The sequence below is a fragment of the Perca flavescens genome, chromosome 24 (genome assembly GCF_004354835.1).
Source record: "Perca flavescens isolate YP-PL-M2 chromosome 24, PFLA_1.0, whole genome shotgun sequence".
NCBI lineage: Eukaryota > Metazoa > Chordata > Actinopteri > Perciformes > Percidae > Perca > Perca flavescens.
Genome location: NC_041354.1, coordinates 8,275,273 through 8,301,519, shown reverse-complemented (window position 1 = coordinate 8,301,519; position 26,247 = coordinate 8,275,273). Strand labels below are relative to the sequence as shown.

The window sequence follows — 26,247 nt, the reverse complement described above, 5'->3', positions numbered from 1 at the left end:
GCGGTGTCTAAAATTCATCCAACACAGGCTGATGAGGCTTCAGTGCACTCGCCAAATTGTTCTTGATCCACTACAGTGCATGTCATCTTTCTAGAGACATTAACTTTGATGTACGTATCTGGGCTGTTACTTGTCTCCTTTTGTGAACCCAATAAATACATGATGGAAAATCAATGGCCTTCAAAATGGGCGGTCTGATTGGACTAAAGAGCAAAACTGACACATTTTAAACACAATGTGAAAAGACACACCATGTAGAATACCTATATGATTATAGCATCTTTTAACATTTCTTAGACTGAACAATGAATGGAGAAAATGATCAGTAGATCAACATGACAATCATTAGTTGCAGCCCTAAAAATTTCCCAAGGTCCAAAACCCAAAGATATTCAGTTTAATATCATAGAAAAACAGCAAATAGTCACATTATAGGTGCTAAAACCAGGGAGTTATTTGTATTATTGCTTGAAAAATATGACTTCAACAACGAATATACTGTTAATAGCTACATTTTCTTTTTAATGAATTAATCAATCTTGCCAGCTCTTTATCAATTATCAAAGTCATTGGTATGGCTAGTCAGCATTCTGGTGATTATGGCAGGGAATCAGACAGCTCAAAGTGCTTGTCTGGATCAAAATTATTGAATTAGGAACCTATTATAGACAGTATCCCAGCTCTTTGAGCAGATTGATATGAGAGGACACACTAGAGTATGTGGGCTGCTGAAGTCTGAAAAGTTTCTGTTGATGCTCTACATTTCACGGGCAAGCAGTACAAATCTTGTTATCTAGCAAATTAAATCTGGAGTTTGCACTTCGTCTTTGCCATAACTGTAAAAGCCAATATAGTTTGCATTGGAAAATGCGTATTAACAGAAGTCATGGATGGGAATATATTTTTAGGATGCTTTATAAGGTTAGAAATTCATTTTGGCAGCATCTATTGATTAAAATATATGAAATATTTCATCACGAAACCTTAAACCACCACATTATAACAAAAAACAGCAGGTAAAAGCATAAGAGTTATGTCCCGACAGCGCGGCACACATGCTAGTGCACCTTCAGCCAGGCTGCTTATTGCGGTCTCATTAATCCTCAACACTTAGTTGGATTTGGTAGAAGAATGCAGTTAAAATCCGACAAAAAAGCAGTTCCAAAGAAAATTGCATTCATGTTAATGGTGGATTATGCCCCTTGAAGCCACTCTTCGTCCGCCGATGATTAAACAAATGCAGGCTTTTGGTCATTCCTGCCAGGGCAGATAAATATTTCAGATTCTAGGATAGCAGACTGGAGACACACAGCGATGGAGAAGACGGCGAGACAGAGCCAAAAAGAAAGTGCAAGAGATGCGTAACAGCACCACGTGGTTGCCAGTGCTTAAACGTTTAATCCCCTCTCGGGGGCGGCTGTGCATTTGTTCCACTTGTAGTGACGGGTTATGTATTTTGCTTATGGCGTCAAAGCATTGTACTAATGGAATACCAGCAGGGATAACATATGACTCTAGATGGATCACTCTGCTCTCATCTTGGAAGGAGTTATGTTTTCCAATATTACGAGGATTATAAGAATGATACACGGGCAACTTCTTTAGCCAATGTAAGCACAATCCATCACATGCTAAGGTGATGAAAAGAGGAGCAAATCATTCCTAATATAATGGTTTATCAGAAAGAAAGAAAAACATATCCGATCCGTGCAGATGTCTGTTAAGGAACGAGCATTTGCAGACACAGAAAATTGTTAGCACTTTTCTTTGGAGGCAGTGGAGCAGGACACCAGTGTTTCTAACAGTACCAAATAACAACAGGCAAGTTTGTCTGGGCACACAGCAACATGAAATTGAATCGATTGAACAAATTAATCAAATCTTGTCTATCATTTGATCAACTAAACTGTTCAGTCCAGTAGATAGATTTAGCTTCAGCAGCATTATTTCACTATTAAACAGATTATGATTCATCACGTTAGGTCAGGCAACAGATCTAAGTCATGTACTATCACAGGGCACTGTCAGTTTATCCAAACGGACACATTTTACACTTGCAACAATGGTTTTCTCTGACTGATTAGGGGTCTTGACTGAAGTTGAGTCGTGAGTCATGTGCAGCGCCAAGTAAAATGCTGTCTGGAAGTCACATAATGATAACAGAAATGGACGAACAAGGAAGCTTTCGAACACAAGGAGTTTGATGTAAGCGAGCTCATCCTGGAGTGGAGCCAGCAAGCTCTGATGCTTTTGCCAATAGTCAAATAATGATTGTCTTTGTCCTGAAACCCTTTTCACCGGTTTTGTGCTTTCAAGTGTTGGCGAACCGTTACAACTTGTACAAGTAGGCTTTGTTGCATCCTTTTGCGGGCCGTGCATTTACAGGTGAAACAGTTCAAGGGGATCTCAGTGTTAAAACATTTGCGATTGATTTTTCAATTAGCTCAGACTGGATTTAGAGACGTGCCCCTGCTGTGGTTAGAAGGCAGACAGAGAACAACACAAAGGAAGTATTGATGAAATGATTAATTACCCTCCTGCACTATCATCTGTTGCTCTGTCTCTCTTTGTCTTTTGGATTCCGTCGCTCATCACTGACCAAACAGAGAATGCTCTGTCTTCCTCTAGCCATCCAGGGACCCTTGTCAGCCAGAGTGCAGCTACCTGTTTAGACAAACGCCCCCACCCCTCCACGCCTGTCTTCAATTGTTTTTCTCTTTGCTGCTTCTCATGACATTGGACTTCCATTGTTTTCAGAAACTTCAAATCCCCGCAACCTGCTTTTCCTCTCTGACTCAATAATGCTGAGAGCAAACATTTTTTATTCGTTCTCCTTACCTGCTGATGTGTGACCTGGTTCTAACGCAGTATGTGTGTTTGTTGTACTTCGCTGCCACTCCCAGTACAAACAGCTCTGGCAGACAAAGGTTAAGTCGTATGGCAAATAGAAAGTTTTTTACAGAATGGATTCATGAATAAATCATTATTGTTTTGAAGAGTTATCAAAAAAGAGAAATGTCACGAATGTCCATCCTTGGATGCTCTTGTGTCTGTAATGAACAGCTTTGATCGGGCATGTGTGGGCGGATGGCTTCACCCATCCAATGCGGCTTCTTAGTCATCAGCACAGCGAGTTTATTTACATTGATCACAAGTTTTTCTAAGCACACTCTGACCCAGAGGGAGAACTTAGCCGGAGTGTAGACATTTTGTATGCAGGAGTGCACTTTATGGGAATGCACACAGATACTCAATACATTTCATAATGCACGTAGGGCTTTGTTAACCTCGCATGCCATGTTTTGTGACACACATTCATTAACCTGGCATGTGTAGCCCAGTTCCAGCATGGCAGAAAAAGGCAAAGTCTATAGCTGCCTCTCCACGTTCCACAGACGTCACTTCTGGCTCGTCAGGACAACGCCGTCCATCATTCGTTTTTCTTTCTAGACCCCGTCGGGGGAAGGCACTTGTTTTATTATCAACAGCGAAAGAGAAGTCCGTCCTCCCCAAGACTTGTCTTTTTATGGAGATGGTCGAAGGCTGAGGGGAAAACAGAGCGGAGGAAACGCAGAAGAGAAAGTTCTGGCAAGATCTGATCTACTGTTTGCCGAGGGAGATGTGCTACCAGAGGCAGGAGTCTCTCTCTCGGCCTGAGCAAAATATGTGAGGTTTCAAGGAGTTTGATTTAGAGCTGAAGCTCTTGCCCTCGTTTCTTCATTACTTCATCCAGTGGTGTTTCTTTCTTCGGGGGAAAGTTAAGGGAGTTGTTCAGTAGGTTCAAGAAAAGGTCAGACATGTTTCCTGGCTGTGTGTGTAAAAGCCTTTGAGGGCATGATGTCAATCACCATGCTGCTGTGTCAAGTGCAGAGGTATTACCTCATAGTTTGGGAATTTTAAAGAACTGCAACAGAGTGTTCTTCCTGATTTGCTGCAAACTGGCGTAATGAACTGGAATCAAGACAGAACTAATCAAGTCTCCCATCCTGGGTATGAAGACTTTTGTAATCCATTACTTCATACACCCTGATGTTTGCACAGCCAGACATAGACGCACATGTCATGCACACAAAACTGAAGTAGATGCTAAATAATGAGAACAGATTGTGCTGTCTAGTGGAGAAAATCTCTGCTCTTATTTCAAACACCTCGGACAGCTGTTGCTCTCCGGCTGACCTTAGCAACACAGCTAAGCCAAAACTAGCCAAATCTGTTAAATCTCAGCAGAATACATCTCACGGCCCACACATTTTTGTATCCGCGTATTGGCATCTCATAGCAGTCTAATGAGGACTAGCAATGCTTGCAGTCTTGGGACTGCAGCAAATTACATTTAGCCATCCCATATAATAGGGGTTAGGAATTTCCAGGAAAGTTTCACAAAGGGTCAACGAGTCAAAAAAGCATCAGGTCACGTGGTATGCCCGCAAGTGTCGGCAAGTGCTTACAGTGGATGTATTTGTATCAAATAAAGAATTCATGAGACATTAAATAAATTAGATGTTGCATTGTTACAGCGCCATCCCTGTCAAATGACCAATAGGATGAACTGCACAACATACTGTAGAACAAGCTTATGTTCCAGGGATGGATTCTTAGTAATTTGCAGTATTTTGAAAGTAGAATGAGATTTTCCTTACTTTTGGTAACAAACTGGAAGTTGCGGTTTTACTTCAGCTCTTACTTCGCTAATTTGCTGAAATATCATTTTCCTTTTTCCGGTTTCTGCACAATTACAGAAATGAAACCAATGGCCATTGCTTCAGAAAGAAGTGCAAACATCATCGGAAACATCCATACACCTTTTCCCGATGATAATGTATGTCACTACTCTTTTCCTTGGTGGACGGAATCAACATAATGAAAAATGCCTAGAACAGTTGTTGTGACCAAAATGCAAAGCTTTGTTTTCCTAGCTTGGTTTTCATGAAGAGGGAAATGTTCCAGCAAGGAAATGACAAATATCAAGTTCTTAAATCTTAAAACCCCCTGATAATTATATTTTATTGGAATGGAAATGGATGGAATGGGTTAAAAATAGGCAAGTTACATTGTAATCATTATGAACCAAACATATATAAGCCGTAATCACTTTTCCCTTTGGAAAGAAGTGAAAATGTCAAACTTTTGTCTAAATAAAGCCAGCATATTTTGTTTACAACGCGGCTCCACTTCCTACTTCTGGTTGCACTGTATGAAGCCTCAAGGGGGAAATTAGCATATGGAACTTTGATTCTCAGTCACTCAGTCATGAGGGCCATCACTGCCTGTCAAAGATTAGCTGCCTACGTGAGCTGCCCGAAAATGCTCGCTCCATTGATAGTTAGTGATTTTATTGCAAAGCATACAGACAGACCAATGGAGACAGATGGACAGATAGAATCAAACCCACACCGATAAGAGCTGACACACAAGGTGGAAGTCAAAATTCCAGTCTGGTGACATCTCAAAGAGCCTGAATGAAGGAAATGTTTCGAGTCAAACAAGGAATAACACAGATGATGCCAGGAATAAGATGATTTGTGATACACACATTTGGTCTATTGGCGACACCACGCACTGTTTATACCGACAGCGGGTGTGTGCATTCATGTGCCCAGTATGCACATATTTGCACACAGGACAAACCCATTTAATGTGTGTGCCCATGCATTTAACTCTAGAAGTGTGACCCAGGTTCAAGAGGCCTTTGACTAAGACTGGATTAGCTGCTCTTTAAGGCTGCCACTGGAATTTGAGGATCAACAAGACTGTTGTGGCAGTGCATGCGCAAACACACCCACACCCATTTCATCATGGCACACACACTATTTACCTTTCAGTCCATTACAGTCTATTAATATTTGTCCACTCTTTCTCTCCTTTCCGTTCCGTTTGTTATTTCACTGGGAGTATAGCCAAAATTTGACTGTTTTTATAATTTATCATCACTTGTTAAAAAAGATGGGAGTGGCATTTAGCATTTTGCTTCTTGAACCAAAAATATATGACTACAAATTTAAATAAAAAGTAAATAGGCAGAAGCGATAAAAGACAAATGAATGAAAAAGCTTCAGGGTGCTTTATCACCATCTGGCTGGCTGGTAGACGTTTATCGTAAAATGATGAGCGTGTGTAAACAGGAAACGCGAGGACCTGCACCTGCTGAATGATGGACGAGCGGATGAATAACTCCATCCATCACGCAGGGTTTGTGGTTGCAGCGTTTCACTTCCGCAAGGCTGCATCTTCCCTCGTTTATGCAGCCGTGTGCCATCACCTCGTTACATAAGAGTTATTGTGTTATAATAATTGATCAAGTGAATTTTTGCACGTTTTGTTTGCAGAAAAGCTTTTAATAGGCAGGTCACAAATTCTTCCTTGAACATTAAAGTGAACTGTAAGCTATGAAAGACAGCCATTGTCTCTCCCTGAAGATGGTATGGTGGTATTAGGATGGACTTAGTTTGGAGGACAAATTGATGCTGGCTTGAGGGAAGTCAGCAACATGTGTTACATGAAGAAGCATCTCCTTGTCCCATGTCAACATTTCAGACAGGTGTTTCTAGTTTGATCTAAGTGGCTGCAGTGGTCATACCAGGCACTATTAGTTTATTTCTAAAAACAGATGGGAATGTTTCAACAGAATCATTTGTGTCCTTTGGGTGTTGACTTATAGTTGGCGTATACAACTAGTTTTGTTCAAAGGAAGATTTTTATTTTGTTTTACTAATGGATTTATATTATTCTGAATAAATTTTAACAAGGCCGGTACGTCTGACGTGTTATTGTTTATTTTTCAAACTAATCCACTCTGCTGCTCTTATGAAAACTGTGAAAAGGAGTTCCTGGAAATACTAAAATGGTTTGTGTCAATATAACTCTCCTGTGCCAGATTTTTTTTATTTTTTTTTAATTCAAGTCAGTGCAGTAGCTCAAGGGAAAACGGCCTAACGGATCTAACATCTTGCTTAAGAAAAAGTTAAGAAATAATTTTTAATTCAGATTCAGAGCCATCCAGGGAAATAACAGACTGTACTTGACATTCAGAACATTAATATAGCAGTAAACAAGTATTTACTATGTAAAGATAAAGTGGAGTAAGAATAAAGTTGTGTGTTGTAATCTGAGCTTCTATGTTCTTTGTTTTGGTTGCCGGTCCGGCTGCGTGTGCATGTTACACCGAAATTCCACCAACTGCGGAACGGCTGCGGACCGGCTCCGCTGCGTGTCAGCTGCGTTCTCCGCCATCCTTCAGTACCCACCGGGTCCGGATTTGTTGCCTAACGGCTGCGGCCATGACTGACCGCTGTAGTCACGAGATCTCGCGAATTCACGTAGAATAGAACCACAAAACCAACAACAAGTTTGTTTCCATCCAGAGGAGTAGAGAGGAAACAACTCTGTGCTGTGTTTTCAAGGTGTAGTGCAGGGAAATATGATCCGCCGTGAGCACGGTGTATTTTATTTTGAAAATTAACCGGATGTTTTATTTTGTTTCTGTGCTCGACTTCCTGTCCCGCACTATCTGAATTGTGCTGAATTGCTGCGGAGCTCCCCGGCGTCCGGCAAAAATAGAGGCTCTGCGTATCAGCTCCGGAGGGCTGCGCACCGCCGGAGCTGGGACGGAGTCAGGACGCAGCCGTTCTGCAGTCAGTGGAAATACACACGCTGACTTTAATGGAAACCTAATGACTCCGCCGCCGCTCTGGAGCGGATCCACAGAAGTTACGCAGTTGGTGAAAATGACCCGTTAGGGCACTCAACTCGTCGCTGCCCTGCACTGTGCGTTTCCTGGGTTGGGCTGGGTTTCAGCGGGATATCTGTCCCGGTTGGGACGGATGAACATTGTGAATGTGAGCAAGCCGTGTGCAGCCATTCCTGGCCCAGACTCTAAATGGTGTCTAGGCCTCTGGTGAGAGCCGTGTGGAGGCAATCCCAGTCCATGTACAATCCAATTTCAAGTACAGTTTAAAGAAGGGTTTGTCTAATTGTTTTGGGAGAGCAGGGGTGGGTCTTTAGTTTTTTTTCTTGCCCCAGAATTTAATTTCATATTTGTCTTTCTAGATTTCAAAAAAAAAAAAAATATAGTTTTGTGTGCACCTTGGACCATAAAGGTTCAGGTACAGAGGACACCAATCATGTATTTGCATCGAGGCTTTATTTTCTACATCACAATTACTAGTTAGAACCTAGACGTAAATATAAGATTCAGCCCCCCTCCCCAGATAAATAATTTGCATACATCCCTTAACTGTTCCAAACCACCTCATTTTAAGGGATAATTCCAGGCATTTACTTTCACACAGGGTTTGTCAAAGTGTCAGCAAAGAACTGTTAGCAAACTTTGGACAAGTTTGTTGTCATCATGTTTCAGTGGTGATTACCTTGCAGTAAATGCTTTGAGGATCTAGTTTCTCAACTATCACCACCTATCAAACCTACACTTACCAGACCCAGTGAGAAACAGACTTTGTTTGAGTTGTGATTGCTCTCACGGAGTAGTGCCAGTGGGAAGGTGATAAGTAGTTTAACATGTTAATTAAACACCCCGTTAGCACGTATCAGCCTCTGTTTAAAGTGTTTTCCACCTTGTCATTATTGTTAACACTTAATAGCATTCTTTACTGGCACGCACGCACACACACACACACACACACACACACACACACACACACACACACACACACACACACACACACACACACACACACACACACACACACACACTTCAGTCACTTGAAGGTTGGTTGCTGTGTTGGGGCATTCCAGCAGCACTGGAGCGCTGTGTGTTCATTTTCTTTCCGTCAGGAAATCAATAATAGACCAGCTGACCCCACTATGACCTGTGTTACACATGCACGCATACACCCATCCAGTGTCACATCCACTGTCCAGAGAGAACAAAGCATCGCTGGGCAGTTTTGGGCGTGGCGTGGGTCACCAGGAAGTCACACTTGGCTAAAACTTCCTGGACTGAAGCCAGGCCAATGTTGATTTGATTACTTTTGAAGTGTTTTCTCCTATATACAGTGTTTTCTTTTTGGAATGATTTACATCACTTTGTGATTCAGCTGAGTATCATCAATTTATGGTCCTATTGGCTCAATTATATTTAAAGTTAATTATATTATTTAAAGTTTTATTGAAAAAAAAACAACTGAATTTCTATTAAAAAAAGGGCCAATTTTCACCTGGATTTTAGGTCTCAGTGCAACAAAATGTTTCATGCTGCAAGAAGCTATGAACTATATGATCTTTTCTGTGGAGATTGATTTAAGACATGGAGAAACAGAGACATAAGATGTAAGATGTGTGTCAAAAGCCTTTGGCCAGATGCAAGCCCATGATATGCATTTACAAGTATGAAGCATAAACAACATGCTCTGTAATTGTTCAGACATGAGTAGCCCGAGGGGCTGAAATCTGTTTCTCAGCCCCCGTCATACATTCCAGTCCAGTCATGGAAGACTCAATCTCCATCGGAAGCTACAAAGTCAGTCCAGACTCCACCTCCTGCTGCAGGAAGAGCCCTGGGGTAAAAAAAGGGGCCTTTAAATGGTTTGGGGTCAAAAATAAACTAGAAAACATTGATCAAATCCATGTCACCTGTCACTGAAAAGACAGAGAAAATACAGATTGAAAAGCAGCAACAAGAAGACTGTTTTCCCGACGGTCAGCTTCGACCAGACACAGTGACGGCAGCACATTGTCAAACTCACAAGAGCTATTTATTCATCTTTCATGGTGGCGGTTATCTTCTGAATGCAAATAGCTTGTGATCTTTACAGTCTATGAAATGTGCAACTTTGCTGTGCACAAGTTTTTAGCCTTTTTTCTCTCCAGTGTAGCATACATGTGCAATCTTCTGAACATGTGTGCGACTGTATGCGTGGCTCGTGTGTGCGCACGCACTGCATTTAAGTTGTGCGTAAACGCTGCCATGTGTCTCATAAATTGACCACGACTCTGTCTCAACTCTGTCATCTTCATTATCAACATCATGTGGATTCTGAGGAGCGCGGACCAGCAGGTTATAATCCCCGCTCTTTAACTACCTCACAGGATTAACTGGGGGGGGGGGGAGATCTGGCACCCATGTGGAAACTAAAGAGTCTTACGGAGACTTGCTCTGATCCCGCTGTGTTAAATGGATACGGTGGAAGAAGCACAGAGAGAAAATAACCAAGGGAATGTGCTGTACTTTTGTCAGCTCATGCTATTGCCACTGGCCTGAAAAATAAACTAACTATTCACCTAATAGGATCAACATATAATCTTTGCACACACTTACATCCATGACAAATAAAGGCCGAGGTGTTGAGTAAATGCACTCACACTCTGATCTGTAGAAGGTTTCTGGAGCTACATAGATGCAGAAAATATGACAACAAACTGTTAAGATAAAACAGTAGAACTTCTGCATTTATCAAGTTAAGAATCCATCCCTCCGTTAGCTTTTACTCGCTTATCGTTGAGGGTCATGGGGCGATGAGAGGCGGGGTGACACATTGACACAGATAAACCTGTGGGCAGTTTATCTCTGAGTCGCCAATTAATCTAACCTGCATGTCTTAGGACTTAAGTTGGAAACTGAAACACCCTAAGAAAACCCACACAGGCAAAAACACCAGTTCAGCAAAGTGCTTCTGAAATGGTTCAGTCAGAAGTCTCATCTTAAATGGCAGGTGTAACCCCACTTCCTCAAAAAATGCCAACTCATCCTACATGCAAAGTCTATTTGCATGGACGTTTTCAGTGAGGAAATCTTCTTAGGCAAGTAGGAGGCTCAGTCCGTTGTTGCAAAAAAACTACAGAGCAACTGAAACGTCTACAGCCACACTGTGTGAAATCAAGTTTGTCGTGAAAGTTGATGAGCAGAGAAAGAGTTCAAGCTCTTCCTGTGAAAAATGTTCAGAAGACTGCAGCTGTTTCTGAAATGACAGATTAATGACACTTGTTGCTTGGAATTAGAAATGAATTGTCATACATTCTTGAATTTATTACGTGCTTTGGGACATCTAAGACCTTTGTGTGTAACTTCAGTTATTTGGCTTTGTGGAAGTTACACTTTAAAAAAATAAAAATGAAAGGCTTCCCCCTCAGTTTTCCAGCTTCATAGCGGTCATGTGTCTGTCTGGACAGCAGGAAATAATGGGACAAAGTTGTCTGGGTCACTGGTATGGTTGTTGTGTGACTGATATTGTGTCCGTAAATACATTTTTGCTTGTTATTGAAATATTTCGACATTTGATTGTCAGAATGTTCTTGGTGACTTAAAAGGTGTTTAGGAGGTGGGTGTTACTGGTATGGGCCATGACGGAAACCTGCATGTATGGTGGAATTTGCTCTGTGTGACAAAAGAAGCCAAGTCACCGCAAAGTCGCACTCCCACTTTACATTTAGAGGCCCCATGCAGTACGGCTTTTTTGGCACAGATGCCAGTTGTAATCTCTCAATCTCTTTTTTTTTTTTTTTTCCAGGATTGATGGCGTGGCACATTATTTTTCTGGGAGTGGTTTCTGTGAAGCCTGTGCATATATGGCTGAGTGTGTGTGTGCCCGTTCTCACGGTGCTGACATAGTAGAGTGCTCAGACTGCAAAGAGTTTAATGGGAAAGTAATTCCCATGGGGCTACTTGCACAACCATTTTGACTGATAAAGTGCACACACACAAACCCATGACGATGTATTGAATGTCTATCTGTGTTAATGGAGGCACTCTGAATTCAACAATTCTATTTCATAACTGTATATGGAGCAGAAACGATTATTGACAAAACGATTAGACAATCAGTGAAAATCGATTGATTCCTTTAAGCTCCTTTTAAGCAAAAAAAATCTCCAATATCTGCTTCAAGTTCATTAGTTATATTCCTAAAACTAAAAAAAGCTTGTGGTAGTCAATCAATAGCTTGTACCAGCATACACATACAGTATATTTTGCCCCAAATGTTACCCCATTTAGTAATGTTTACCGTATGCATTCAGTATGCAGCAACCACACCTAGGACATTAGAGACGGCACATACACACAGTTGGGAAGCCATTGAGGGATCATATTTTTGTCAGTGGTCTCCTGCAGACTGCCTGCATGGAGGATGGTGGGATCTGGAAGGGGTTGAAGGTGGGGTATCATGAATCTCTCCATCCAATCAGTTTAGGAATTTGATATTGCTTGTGATGGACCCAAAGAAAAATTAATGCATGATCCACGGACATTACATCACTGTATAACGTATTTTTTTAAAATGCGGAATACCAAATAAATTTTAATTTGATAAACCACATCAATATCTCAATTAATTAAACATTGACTGATGATGGTGAAGTGTCTGTTGTGTTGACTAAAATCACGCTCACCTCTGGTGGTTGAAAGACTGCATTTGTCATCTGCCTAGTTCTCTTTGGCAGTGGTTAGGCTACTGCTGAGTTGTGACCTTAATTTGAGTTTCAAATCACTCCATAACACAGATGACTCCCATAAACACACACATGCATGCAGGTCAAGCACTGCAAGTACCGATTTCTCAGACCGTCTCCACTGCTGCCAAGAGGCCACAATCATTTTTGTCTCAGTTCAAGTGGAGCAAGCAATGCATTTGTCCACGTATTTATGCTAAAACGCACATGATCCCCACAGCACTTTAAAATCTGCTCACACACAACAATCCCTTAAAGTGCTCTACTCTCCATACAGGATTAGTAATGATTAACCAGTTTCATTAGATCAGCTGGCTAGTCTGGTAATAGAGACAAAGGAGGATAATTTATAGACTTGTATACTGTATAGTAAAATAGGCTTGATTTGTGTGTGTCTGTACAACAAAAAAAAGGGAGATGAAATGCTGGAAGATATATTGGCCGAGGAGAAAGAACAATAGGTAATGGATAAGGATGCAGAAGTGTGTGTGTGTGTGTGTGTGTGTGTGTGTGTGTGTGGGGGGGGGGTTTATCCATTGTTTTGTGGTCCTGCTCCTTGACCGTCCCAAGCTATTTGAAGGTTTCCCAACACGCCTTTTCAAACAAATCAATGGTTTGCAAGGCAAAGTAGGACAGATTACTAGCAGTTTACTGTAAATACAGCTGTACTCTACTCTACCTCCCCCTGGTTTTCCTTGATAGACAAGTTAACCTCATTGTGAACAGAGAATTCAGCATTGTAGCTTTGTACTACATCACTATAGGAGATATGTCACCTGTCTATATGATGTATAGCCATTTAAGACGTTCGTCTCTGAGCAATGACTGGTTCATATGAAGCAGAATTTTATGGACATTTTAATATGGAGCTTCACACTTGAGCTGTGATGTTTCACTTTCCATCATTCACACCTATCCAGATTAAAACTGTAGCATCGAGGTGTACAAATCCAATGTGTCATATTTACTGTTGAAAGGTTATGACAACTTCTAAGAGACAGACATTGTAGCTGTTATTTTGGCTTGAATCGGGGAAAAGGTTAGTAGAGCCTGTGCACAGACTTTAAATGTCTCAAGTTTGTTCTCTCTGTCTTAATACTTGAGGTTAGTATGCATAAAGCTCAGTGTTGCAAACAGGAGTAAAATGTCTCTGACATAAACTCAGTCTGCCAATGACAGCCAACTGATTTTTTGGATGTAATCTGTGGTTTGACTGCCATCCACACATTGCTTTACCCCCCCACACACACACACACACAAAACCCCCAAATTAGCTCAACTTCTCCTTCTACTATCAACTCTGGTGTTGATACAATACCTGACTTTCTTTGCTTTTGCGGCTTATGTAACCATTATGCAAGATCACAATTCTTCAAGGTCGGACCTCATTATTGCTATGGGCCGTTCATATTAATCTGTCTTTAAAATGTTTGAAGTTATTCCGAGGCTTTAGATGTGCCTGCCAATGGAGGGGGCACACACTCCAAGTTGCTCATTCTTTCGACTAAGCCAGGAAGCCCTCATTAAATGCAAAGGCAGACAAAAAACTATTTGCAGTGTAAGATGATACCCGTCTATAAGTGCTTGTGCTAATTTTTCAATTCTTTATTTCCTCACTAATGTGTGATGGCCCCACACATGTATTGTTAATCAAAATAAAAGTCACAAATGTTGGGTGGATGGATTTTTTAAAATGTATTGCTTGTTGTATCCACAAGAATGAATGCATATTTAAAAACATGATAAAGTACTTTCAAAAGTGCAAGGGCTCATAAACTTCAACTGAATCAATCAAGTGCATTGAGGGAATAAGTTGTGTAATCAAGAACATTAAGTGTAGAAGTCAAGACAAAAGTTGTTTTGACAGTTATGCTTAGCCAAGTTTTGCATTTTGATTCATTTTAGAAAATAAGATAAATGTTCACCACAATATTATGCTTAAAGGGGCACTATGCAGTTTTGGCCATTTCTTCGCTGTTTTTGTCACTTTGTGCTCACAGTTTTCTCTATAGAGCTCCGTCTTAGGCTACAGCTTCGGAATAGATAGGTCAGTCTGCCGTCTTGCAGTTTCCTCTTTCTCTGTTCCTCCGACAAAGCTTTCCTCGCTTTCGGCTTCTTCTAACAACATCCCCTATGTTGTTAGAATGCGAGTGGACAGATTGTCCTTTGCTGCATGCTGGTGAGGACAAAACTGGCTGAAAGTTGCATAACTTGGCTAATTTGTGAGTGCATTTTTTTCACTACTGATTTTATAGAGGTGTATTTTATCACAGTATACTCACCCCTAATCTTGGCCAGACCAAATGCAACTTATGTAACCATAATATTGTTTTAATTCCCATACAGTACCATACATCATTATAGCAAGCAAAGATACTTATTGGACCCAGCTGGAACAACAAATGTTAGTTATTTTACTATACAACTTACTTAAAGGGGACATATGATGCTCATTTTTAGGTTCATAATTTCATTTGTATTTCTTTTTTTTTAATGTTAAAAAACACTATTTTTCTCACACTGACGGAATATACTGTACCTGTATTCTTGTGATTGATTAATCGATATACAGACTTATCATTTTAGGGCTAATTAACATAATTTCTGTTATAGCTGCATGTAGACACAACCAGTTATGTCTAAATCACAGCAGCTGCCCTTTGCATTGATATGGGTGGTATGATAATTGCATTTACAAACACAACAGCTTATTTTCTTCACATAATACTCCATTTGCATGACCTCCCATACTGGAGGTTGATAACCTCACATTTTACAACCAATGATAAGCCTGATACCGCTGAATAGCTTTCACATTGGGTTGTGTAACTTGTGTGTGGATAACAGGGATCCAAAATTCGGTGGTTATTTCCCCCTCAGGCAGCATAAGGGACAATGCAAAACAGGTGGAGAAGCCTAATAACCGCGTGTGTACACACACACACACACACACACACAAAACTGACTAGTGAGGTTGGTCACTAAGTACAAGCAGATGTGAACCTTGAGGAGGTTCTAGATCAGTGAAAGAAATCTAATACATGCATGCATGAAGCCAACCTGTAAAATACAAAAAAAAAAAACTGTTTTGAAATATACTAGTGCATTCCTCTGGATCACTCTTGTGGCACAGCAACTCTGCTCAAGGGTCATTTAAAGCCAGCTGCAACACAAAAGGGAAGGAAAAAAACAAAAACACAAGTACACAGTGAAGAATCTTGGAATGTTCCTTTAGTGTCTGTAGTCACTATAAGTGATGTATTCCTGGGCCTCTGATACCTTCCTGGAATATTACTACACAAGTCATTCTTGAATGTAGTTTATACAAAGCCAGCCACCATGATTTTGTCATTGCAGATGTGTGAGTATGCAATGCATATGGTTGAAGAAAACACAGCTGTTAATCAGAGATACAGTAGTGTCCGTGTTGGATATTCAGAACATTAATATATCAGTAAACAACTATTTCCTGTATAGATATAGTGGAGTAATGGCGTCTTGAGCAGTGAATGAAGTCCCACTTCCTCTGTGTGTGGGTTGTAATCTGAGATTCTCTGGTTCTTTGTTTTGATAGCTGGTCCGGCTTTGTGTGCATGTTAGTGCACGTGAGTGCCTTGTGCGTCGGTATCCAACGCTGAGGACCGTGAAAAAGCGTCTATATTTGACGAGTTGGGAAGCGGTGCATGAGAGCCCTGTATCTCTATCAAGTACAGCCCCTTTAATTGGCTACCTGTGTTTTACCTTCCACCGGCAGATTTGTTATCTGCAATCCATCCCATAGTTGTTGACACGTTTCACTCAGAACCACAAATGTCAACCTTATTGTAGCAGTAGAGGAAAAGTCAGAGATCACCAAAGTCGTTAGGATTCATCCTCTTTAAAGCGCAAATGTCTATGCAACATTTTATGGTAATCCATAAGCAAATATTTCACTGGATATGTGAAAAAATTTCACCTGGTGTCACTAAATGAAAAGTCAGGGGGGGTCACCAAAGTACGTAGGATCCATCATATAGGAACCATGAATGTCTGTACAAAATTCCATGGCAAAAAAGTTGAGATATTTCAATCTACAGCAGATATTCGAGTCAAAACATCATGCACTCTCGTCTTACAGTTCTACAGCAATGCTTCATGTAAAAAGCTGTTATACATGTAGTATATCAAAATATAAAACAAGGCTCACCGTGACACAAATTGAAAAGCTTTAATTCATGGCCTACAGCCTTGACGTTTGTCATACACGCTTTCTTTAGGGTCAAAACTCATTGGAGTTTTGCAGGATGTTTACCCTGTCTGTTGGTCAAACCAGTGGATTAAAGGCTTTATAATAAAAAGATTTTTCTCAAAAATAGGATTAGCATCATTGTCACCATTTACTGCTGTACATGGTTGCAATTAGGATATTTCCAACAGCACTTCAAGGCAGAGTGTGTATGCTTGTATAAACCTGATTTATGGTTCTGTGTTGAAGCTATGCTGTAAATACCTACGTAGGTCTGTGTAGCTACGGACCCTACGCCATAAATCAGCCTTTACTTTGGAGGAGGAGGGAATGTTTTCTCTTGCTCTCTCTCCCATGTCACAAACACAGTCATACAGTCACATGCATATGACCAGATGGGGACACAGTTTTGCCAATGCATTGCCATTGACACTCCAGGCCAATAATTGTCCCCCTGCTGTCTCTGGCATATGGAATATTGGGTGGGAAAGGGATAGCTGTGTTGTTTATTATTGGCTAGAATAAGGCATGGTCCTGTCAATTAGTCATTAAAGACAATAATGATCCAGAGAGGACAATCCCATCGAGTGGCAATGAAACACAAACATATGCTGTATAACGGTGATGATTCATATTATTAACAATGTTAAAGAAGAGAATAATTTTGGGAATGATTCACGCAGTGCATCACAGCAACCTCTGCCTCTGTGTGTGTGTGTTCCAGGTGCGTTACCATAGTAATATTTCTCTCACTTCCTGGCCCTCAGGCTTGTCTGTGTATGCGTTGCCACGGAAACTGAAATATTCCTTTGCCCGTGGCTTTTTGCGCCATCGTTCCTTTGTCGAAACAGAAACGACATGCTGCAGTGCACCACATGTCCAAATGGCTTTAGTCATCTGACTGCACAGTGCCAGTCACGTCAGCAAAGTCATCAATCTTTCCAGTGAAACATCGGTCAGCTGTGAGCACAAAGCAACAGCAACAATGACAACAAGTGTTGAATCCCATGCTTAAGAGAAGCTTTGTACTAAGGCTTTACGTAACATTTTGTATACATAACATGCACTGGTAACACTATAAATGGTTTATAACACCCATGCGCTTCCCACCAAGCTGAACTGCACACTTAAATCCCTTTTTGCATTCTTTTATCCCACATGTCTAATCCTTTTCTCTCTCCCTTTCTTGCAAAGCATATTCATGATCTATTGGGGTTTATTTCTGCTAATGCAAAACTGCATTGAGTGTAGCAAACTGGCAGAAAATCACATTTGTTAAAGCTGGGATTATCTGATTAGATCTGCTCAGCCATTCCAGCAAAGAGCATATGTGGGGGGTTCGATAGTTCTAATAAATACAGAGGAAAACAGATGATGGCAGTTGTGTAAAGGCATAGCAACCAACTATATTTTGGAGACAAACATTAGGAGTTAAATGATGGTGATGGTAGCTGTGTGGCAGATTTGTCTCTAGACAGGCTATTCAAACAGTGTTACATCTCACTAAGCGTCCACGTCATACTGAGGTCCAACATAATGAATGTTTATATGTTCCAAAAGGCATTCAGTGTTATGTTGCACTGTGGCTTGACATTTGTTAAATGAACAGTCTATGTGAGCAGTAAATGTGATTTGTGGTCCAGTATCAGGACCTACAGGTAACAGGTTTGAGTATAAAATAGGAGATTGGTTGATGAATGTCATCCAGCTCATTAACTCAACTGATCCGGCCAAACTAATGAGCATTTACTATGATATATAATAGTGGCTGACCATCATTATCTCAAGAGTGAGAAAATGAGCCCTTGATTAGATGTCTGTTATTGGATGTGAGCAGTTTTCTTATTGGAGAGGATGAGTCATGAAAACATGAATCTCTACTCCTAATAATTTTAATCATGAACTCAAAATGACTTCTCCATGGCAATACGCTTCTGTGTTTGTGTCTGCTGCTCTTAAGGCCAGGCTTGGATGTCTGACGAGGTAAACTTGGCCATCGACTCTCAATGCTTGATGGCCCAAATTAATCCCAAATCATAGTTTTTTCTGCACCATTACATGGAGTACGATTGTGAATAAGTTAACGTTGGTAACTTTCCACACACTCTAAATCGTGTTTGAATTTACGATCTACAGGGGTACAGAAGCCTGCAACTACCAACAACTAGTTTCTTTTCACATCACAGCATGTTGCTGATTTCAATGTGTGAAACTACAAAATTGACATTTGCAACAACTCTGGTTTGAACGCATTGTTAGCCACAGAGGCACTAACAGCGTCATGAGACTGAATTGTGGTGCATATAGACAACAAGTCAAACCACGATATACTGTATGTGCAGTGAAAAAATATATCAGAGGGATGACATGGTGGTTTGCAGATGTGGTGTGCCTTTTTGACCCCTTCAAATCACGCATGACAACAAATGATGTGACATCATTCAACAAGGCTCTACTTTGTCAAAAGTTAAACTGTGTGGGTTGGCTTTGGAACGTCTCAGTTTGTACATTTGAATGGGTGTCCCAGCATGTCACGCAGGCTTTCAGCTCATTGTTGCCAGAATCCAACAGTGATACCAGGATTTAGTCTGGCCCTTTCACTCTTCTGTCAGCATTCCATGATTTTCATAGGTTGACACTTAAGAACTGAAGCTCATCCATCCCCTTCAGAAATCCTGCTGGGCAGAACCAGCTCGACCGAGGAGAGGCCTCTTATTTAACTTTTCCAACTGTTTGTCATTTCTTTTGCAGTGTGTGTGTGTACAGGCATGTGTGTGCACCCCCTCAAGCTGTGTGTGAGGTCAAGCGGCAGAGAAAAGGGCTTCCTCAGCCAGCTATAAGGAATGGCATACACACAAACAGCTGTGCAGGATGAAATGCTCTATAAAACGGGGGCAACGTGCAACTCGCTTTTCGCTGGACTCATGACACACACACACACACACACACACACACACACACAAGGTTGCCTGTGTCCACATCTTGTTTTCCCATGGCTGAATGACAGCTCTGTTGCTTCACTGCACTGAGTGGGGTCAAATAACAAGAGCGGGAGGAATGACTTGGAGAAAATATTGTTATAGAGGCCAAATCATGAAAAGCAAAGTGACATCAAGTCTTCAGTGCATCTCAGAGAAACCCATTTTTCTACAAGACGTAAGGAATAAACATAATTCAAGAGATGACATGATAAAATTATACTTGAATTCAAGATATAAACTGATGTAAAATGGTTTATCTCTGCTTGCAGCAGCACAAAATAAAGATAAACACAGACACATTAGAGTACACTTGTAAGCCCTCTGTCTGGATAAAGCATTAGATAAATTGCAGCAAGGTCTCCTTTCTCTCTCTTTCCCCTAACCTCTCCCTCTTCCTGACCTCTTCTCTCAGTAGACACAGGAATGCATGACCAGATGACTCAAGTGTTCATCAAAGCCAAAAGCAGCTCTCTCGGTCTCCAGCAATTCATTACATTTCACCTCAATTCAATACCACCTTGATCACAGATTAAGGCAAAGCTGCGAAGTAAACCTGTCTGCGGCTGAAAAACGAGTGCTTTCTATACGCTCTGGCCCCATAGTAACCACATCTCCTCCTCCACATATGCTACGCATTCTTAATGCTGCTTTACGTGTGTGGAAAGCACATTGCAAATCCATCAGTGCAAGGCCACTTCATGTCCTCACTTGCTCCTTTTTTTCCTTAGCACATGCTGTCTCTCTGTTTGTCTGTGTAGGTTATACTTCAGTTTTATACATTTAGTTTGGCTCATGTACTACTCTTGTAAAAGTAACATCCTGCAGTGCACATGTCATGTTTTGCAGACTTTTCATGTGTTCCATATCTTTTCCAACTGTAATTGTTGGTTGTACTACATTTAATCTAATATAATCTATTCCCAAACTCATCATCTATGAGAATCATAAAAATAAATAAAAAAGTTGACCCAAAGAATGCAGAGGCTAAGGGTTTACTTAGTTTCACATGCATCAAGTCCAGGGAACCTTAATGTTCTGTTGAAGATTGACTGGGAGGAATGTTTATTGCGTAACATGAAAACCCACCATACATTCTATTTATGTGTTGTATGTTCTAATAGTCTTATCTTACTCTTTTGTCTAACCCAGGGTGATTACACGTGGAGCAGCCTGTCGGGGCGGAGCGTGCGTCTGACGCCCGTTGCCATCCAGAGTCTGTCTGAGCTGGAGAGGGCCAAGCTGCAGGAAGTAGCCTACACCCGTTTACACCAGGACTATGATCTGGGATGTCAGATAACCATGCCAAAAGGTGGGAGCATGTGTGTGTGTTTTTACACATATTGCAGACCTGAGTTAAACGCTTATATAATCTTAATGTTTGTTAGTTCCGGGTTGCTAGGATTTACTGCTTCAGCATACTTCAGATAACATCAGCTTTTCAAGACCCTGACATTTATGTGACTTTTAACCGTGACATCTGTGATTGACTCTGGAACTGTTCCATGTTGCAAACGCTACCCGTTTGATGTTCCTAACCCAGGTTTGCTGTGTAAGCCTGCACTTTCAAGTGTCCCATAAAGTAAAGCCAAAGCTCGTGCCTCTGACCACTTCATCTTACCATCCCTTAAGTGAAGTCATGTATGGTCTATGTTTGGGGAAGTTGTGACAACACATGACTTTAGATGTAAAGCATACATCACATTGGGATTGGGTGCTTCCTGTTTGAGGGGGTATCTGTTGACCCCCCCCCTCTCCATAACGGCACGCGTCTCCCTTTCCGCTGCAGCTGAGGCTGAATGTAGTCACTCCACTAGTTACTACACTATTAAAAAGTCCGTTATGTTGCAAAAGAAGGCTGTATTTGTCCTTGTGGTCCTATCTTAAAGAAAAAAAGCTGTATTTTCGTCTTGTAAACCAAACCATTACGTGAATAAGGGTTTGGAAAATGACAAAATTAGACAAATTAATCCAGATATAGCAGAAATGGGCAGAGCGCTGCACTGGAACTGGTTGAGTTGGTGGTTTTTCCTACAGGGCCCACCCATGCTAAAAATGTCTACATGCACAGTTTATAGAAAAGGAAAATATACATAATCCCACTCAATTGAATGCAAACACGTGAGTAAGATATTACCAGTTAATAACCTTCATAATTCTGTTATCAGATTGAATACTAATACTGGAATGCACAATATATTCAAAAGTTCTAGAAAGGGAATTTCTGGTTCCATACAACATGACACCAGCAGTCAGACGATCAACTGAGTACTCCAGTGATTTAGTATTGGACTAGTAGTATCAGAAAGTATCAGAGGCTAAATTATTCAGACTTTTACTCCCTATTAACCTCCAAAAACTCTGCCTCCTACATTTCCCACAATGCAACTCAATGACATCTTTCGTTAAGTTTCCCTTTCCTGGTAAATGCCCATGTCTTTTCTCCATGCTCCTAGTTTGTAATACAGGCTTATTGTTAAAGAATTGAAAACTATAATCTGAGACATCAGGGTTATTTTCTCAGACTTAAAGTGCTCATATTATGCTTTTTCCCCTTTCTTTTATCATGTTATATATATATATTTTTTGTGCAATGTTATAGGTTTACAAAGTGAAAAAGCCCAAAGTCCACCCCAAAGGGACTTACCATCTCCAACAGAAAACACTGTTGACAAACTGCTCCAAACAGCTCTATTGTAGTCCAGCCTTTACTTCAGTGACAAACGTGCGTCACTTTGTAACACACGTTCTAATGCTCGCCTAGGTGCTAGCGTGGCATGCCCTCATACTCTGCTTCTGACTGGCTAGTAGTCCTTACCTAGGTACTGTGCATGTGCGACTCCCAACAAAGATGGAACAGAAGTGAGATGCCGCACTCTGTAGCTAAAACAGAGAGCTCAACACACAGGGTGAAAAGAGGAGCTGCAGCAGTGTGCAGTACAACAAAAATATGGTGTTTTCTGATAATTAAACCATGTAAACCTATTCTGGTACAACCTAAATACAATTATGAACCTGAAAATGAACATAATATGAGCACTTTAAGGAAGCTCTCTCCAGAGCCTCAAAAGACATTATGCAATTGTTTTCACGGGGTAAGTAGGACTCTCCATGCTAAGTAAACTGAACTTCATGTAAAATTATAAAACCCCAAGGTCAGCCAGACTTAATTTGGAGAGTAAACCTGCTGTACTTGTAGTACTGTAGGAGTGTGTGTCCACAGTTTTCCTGTGCAAACAGTTTGGGTGTGCTCAATTTTGATTTTAGCTCAGGTCACAGATTGCATATTAGCCAGAAAGTAATTTTCCTCGCTCCGATTAATTTATTTGAATTTCTTCAGAGGCCTGAGAAGGTGAAATGATCCATTAACTTAGATAAGAAGAAGCTATGCTTTTTCTGCTTTCCTGTCCTGTTAATCATCACCATCATGACTCCCCAAATCTCTGTCCCCTCGGGGTGTCCTAACCCCCGGGTTGGGAACCATTGGTTTAGATAGTCTGGCTAAACATTTGGCTTGTTTACAACCAGTGTTTGTCTGAACTCTTGTTTCTTACCACAAAATATTTCTTTATAGTGTCGTTGCTGTTTACAGACCTCAGCAATTGGTTCAATACAAGGTCATGATCAATAACAATGATGGCCAAAAGTGCAAAAACAGACCCAAGTTGTGATACAACTTTTACTCATTTTACTTTTCAGTTTAAGATTTAGCCTTGCTATTAGAATGGTCTGTCCATGCTCACACTGATGCACATTACACACAGTGTGCAGCACTTTTTCCCTGCACTGTATAGGAGTGGAGTGGCCGCCATAGCAGCAGTATAGTGCAGCCGGTGGATTATCCAGGGCCTTGCATTCCAGCTGAAGGTTAAACCTCTCCCCACCATGATTTAATACGTACTTGTCTGTGTTGCTTATGAATTCCAGAGCCCCTAACGGCCGCCATGTGCTAGCTAGGGAAATATTTCAAGTCGTGTGTAAGAGTTTTTTTGTTTGTGTGTGCCATTTCAGCTGCGCTAATGTGGGCTTTCAGCCCTGCTGTTTCTCATATTTATCCAAGTGCCAGGGGTCATGTTTCTTCAAGAATGAAAAACAGAATAATGAGAGATAGAAGCGAGAGAGAGAAAGAGGGATGGGACGAGGGTGTGATGAGAGAGAGAAGCAGCAAAAGGCTCATCGGACAGTTTCCCAACTGGTTAGGAGTTGGACTGGGTAGGTTTGGAGGTTCGGGGGATTTCCTTACAGCTTTGAGAGCCATCTGTCAAAAATCCAAACCATTTCCTATCTCTACTTCTCCCTTCTCTCTTTCGCTGCCCTGACTCTCACAACATCTGCTTTATTTCTCCTATCTCACACCGCCTCCTTACTTATTCTTCTCTTACTAAGATTTCCCCTCTTGTCCTTCTGACTTGGTTTTTTTTTTACAGCTTGGAGTCTTAAAAGTACACCCACGTTTCTCATATATCACTACAGTGGCAATCAATTGATTATGAAAGAACAGCAGCAATGTTGAACTTGTTCAGATTTGTCAGACACGGTTGGTCACATGAGGAAACTTAACCTGCTCCTTGACGTAACAGGCTACTATTGAGCGTGTTGTTGGGACTGGATAAAATACCTGAACCCTGCAAGTGATTCATTCGATACAGCTGACGGGAACATCTGGGGGTTCAAACTGAGGTTGCTAAACCAGCAGATGAAAGCAGAGACTGTCTGGTGGATTCACATTGATCTGGTGTGTAAAAGAGTTGGTTTTGGATACCAAAAAAAAACAAACAGCTAAGCGACCGAATGATTGCATTAAAAGCTTCTGAGGTTTCACAAACTGACATCCTGGCGCGACACGAGCACTTGGAGACTTTTAAAGTTGCGTGTGCCCCTGTTTCCAGATTTCCCTGATCATTAATCAGCAAGTTCAGGAGTCATTCATCAAGTTGACAGCTGACAAGTGGCTTTTCCTCCTTTCAGAGCACTCCAGCCCAAAACCTGGATGTAAAGCGCGCACACACACACACACACACACACACACACACACACACACACACACACAGACACACAGACACACACACAGTGTGTGTCTGTGTGTCTGTGCATTGCAGTCCAATTTTTTCAAACTAAGAAAATCCATAACACATATTAGCCAACGTAGGTAATCAATTTAATATGCTTTTCTGCAGGCTGAACCTGTCTGATGTTTCAGTTAAATGGATTTGAGTTCACAGATGGATTCCCCCGTGGTTAATTTATGTCTGCATTCCTGACATCAGCTTATTAGATATATTAAGTGAGATAAGATATGGAAACCATTTCTTTCAGATGATTTATTTACTTGTTTTTTTTCCGGCGCAGATGGACAGAAGAGGAAAAAGTCGCTGAGGAGGAAGTTGGACTCGCTATCAAAAGAGAAGAGTAAAGACAAAGGTACGCCAAGTTCTTTTCACACTTTGCCAGGGCTCTCTCTCTCTCTCTCTCTCTCTCTCTCTCTCTCCTTTCGGTCCGTCTTTGTCACATCTCGCTCCCCTGGCAGCGAGACAGAGGGCCGGTCTGTGGTCCCCGCCCCTCAGGCAGGTGAACAGCGGGGTTAGAAAAACATAGTTTCTGTTTACTGGGCTTTGACAGTTTATATTTAGCTTAAGTGGAGGGACTCCTTGTAAGGGGACTGGCTCTGAGAAGCAGCCACTCCGCTGCTCTAAGCAGAAAGGAGCCCAGTTGCCGAGAGGAGCAGGAGGCAAAATGAATTGGGCTTTTCTTGTCAGATTTGTACTGATCCCAGGTTTTGTTTACAATAAATACACATGGAAATGTCAAAAATACACACACCGGTGACGATATCTGCTTAGCCTGCAGTGTTCTCACGTAACTAACTAATGCGGTACAAATTAGTAAATAATGGCAATTAGTTAAGTTTTATACAGTCATGCACTTAAGACATTGAGCTATGACAAGTATTCATAAACAGTTCATAGACACGAAAAGCATGCATTCATCCGACTCTGGCAAGCATGCAAAAGTATCCAAAAAAAATTGTTTATTCATATTTTGGAAAATATTTTGGACTTTTTTCAGTGCTATCTTTGCCATTGGAATTAACATTATTTATTGCTTAAATAAGTATGAAAAAGCTGCATTGTCTGAAAAGAAATGCACATGCTTCGGCCAGCCTGATATTGTCAAGGGCAACTGGAAATATATTACTACAGTTGGTGAGGTAAACCATCGTACATTTTCGGACAAATACTTTGAGTTCCATATACTGTATGTAACGGTTATGTCAGGGTACAGCTCGGAGTCAAGTGTAGGTGGGTTTCTCCTCCACTACATGCCTGGCTTTGCCCCCCCAGAGCAGATGGCTTAGATGTACCCGTGGTCTAACCTGCCAAATGGATGGAAATTTAATTTTCTCCCAGGGTCCCTGAATACCAGCCCTGCATTTCACTTTGAAGCAGGCACATCCGTTTCTCTGCAAGACAGAAACGGAGAGACAAGGAGAACGCTGGCTCCTTTGATGCAGCCACAGACCTCAGTCAAACTATATCTGCAAATAAGATGTAATAGTTTAATCTGTTTTGAGTACTTTATGGGTAATTATTTTTATTAACTATTTCTTTTACCTGAGATAGCATCAAGCAAGTTGTCAGTTAA

At 41.2% G+C, this 26,247-nt stretch overlaps 1 protein-coding gene and 1 long non-coding RNA gene across 3 annotated transcripts in view; one reads left to right on the top strand and one right to left on the bottom strand.

The window, feature by feature from the left end:
• The window catches only part of LOC114550886 (uncharacterized), a 161,319-nt gene that overhangs the window by 38,402 nt on the left and 96,670 nt on the right, over positions 1–26,247 (bottom strand). The gene's annotated exons all lie outside the window — the stretch shown is intronic.
• Positions 1–26,247, top strand: part of LOC114550883 (rho GTPase-activating protein 6) — a 72,216-nt gene that overhangs the window by 34,463 nt on the left and 11,506 nt on the right. For both annotated transcript variants that reach the window (XM_028571842.1, XM_028571843.1), the window contains exons 2-3: positions 20,758–20,917; positions 24,955–25,026. In XM_028571842.1, coding sequence (XP_028427643.1) covers positions 20,758–20,917; positions 24,955–25,026 — 232 coding nt within the window. The remainder of the gene's footprint in view (positions 1–20,757; positions 20,918–24,954; positions 25,027–26,247) is intronic.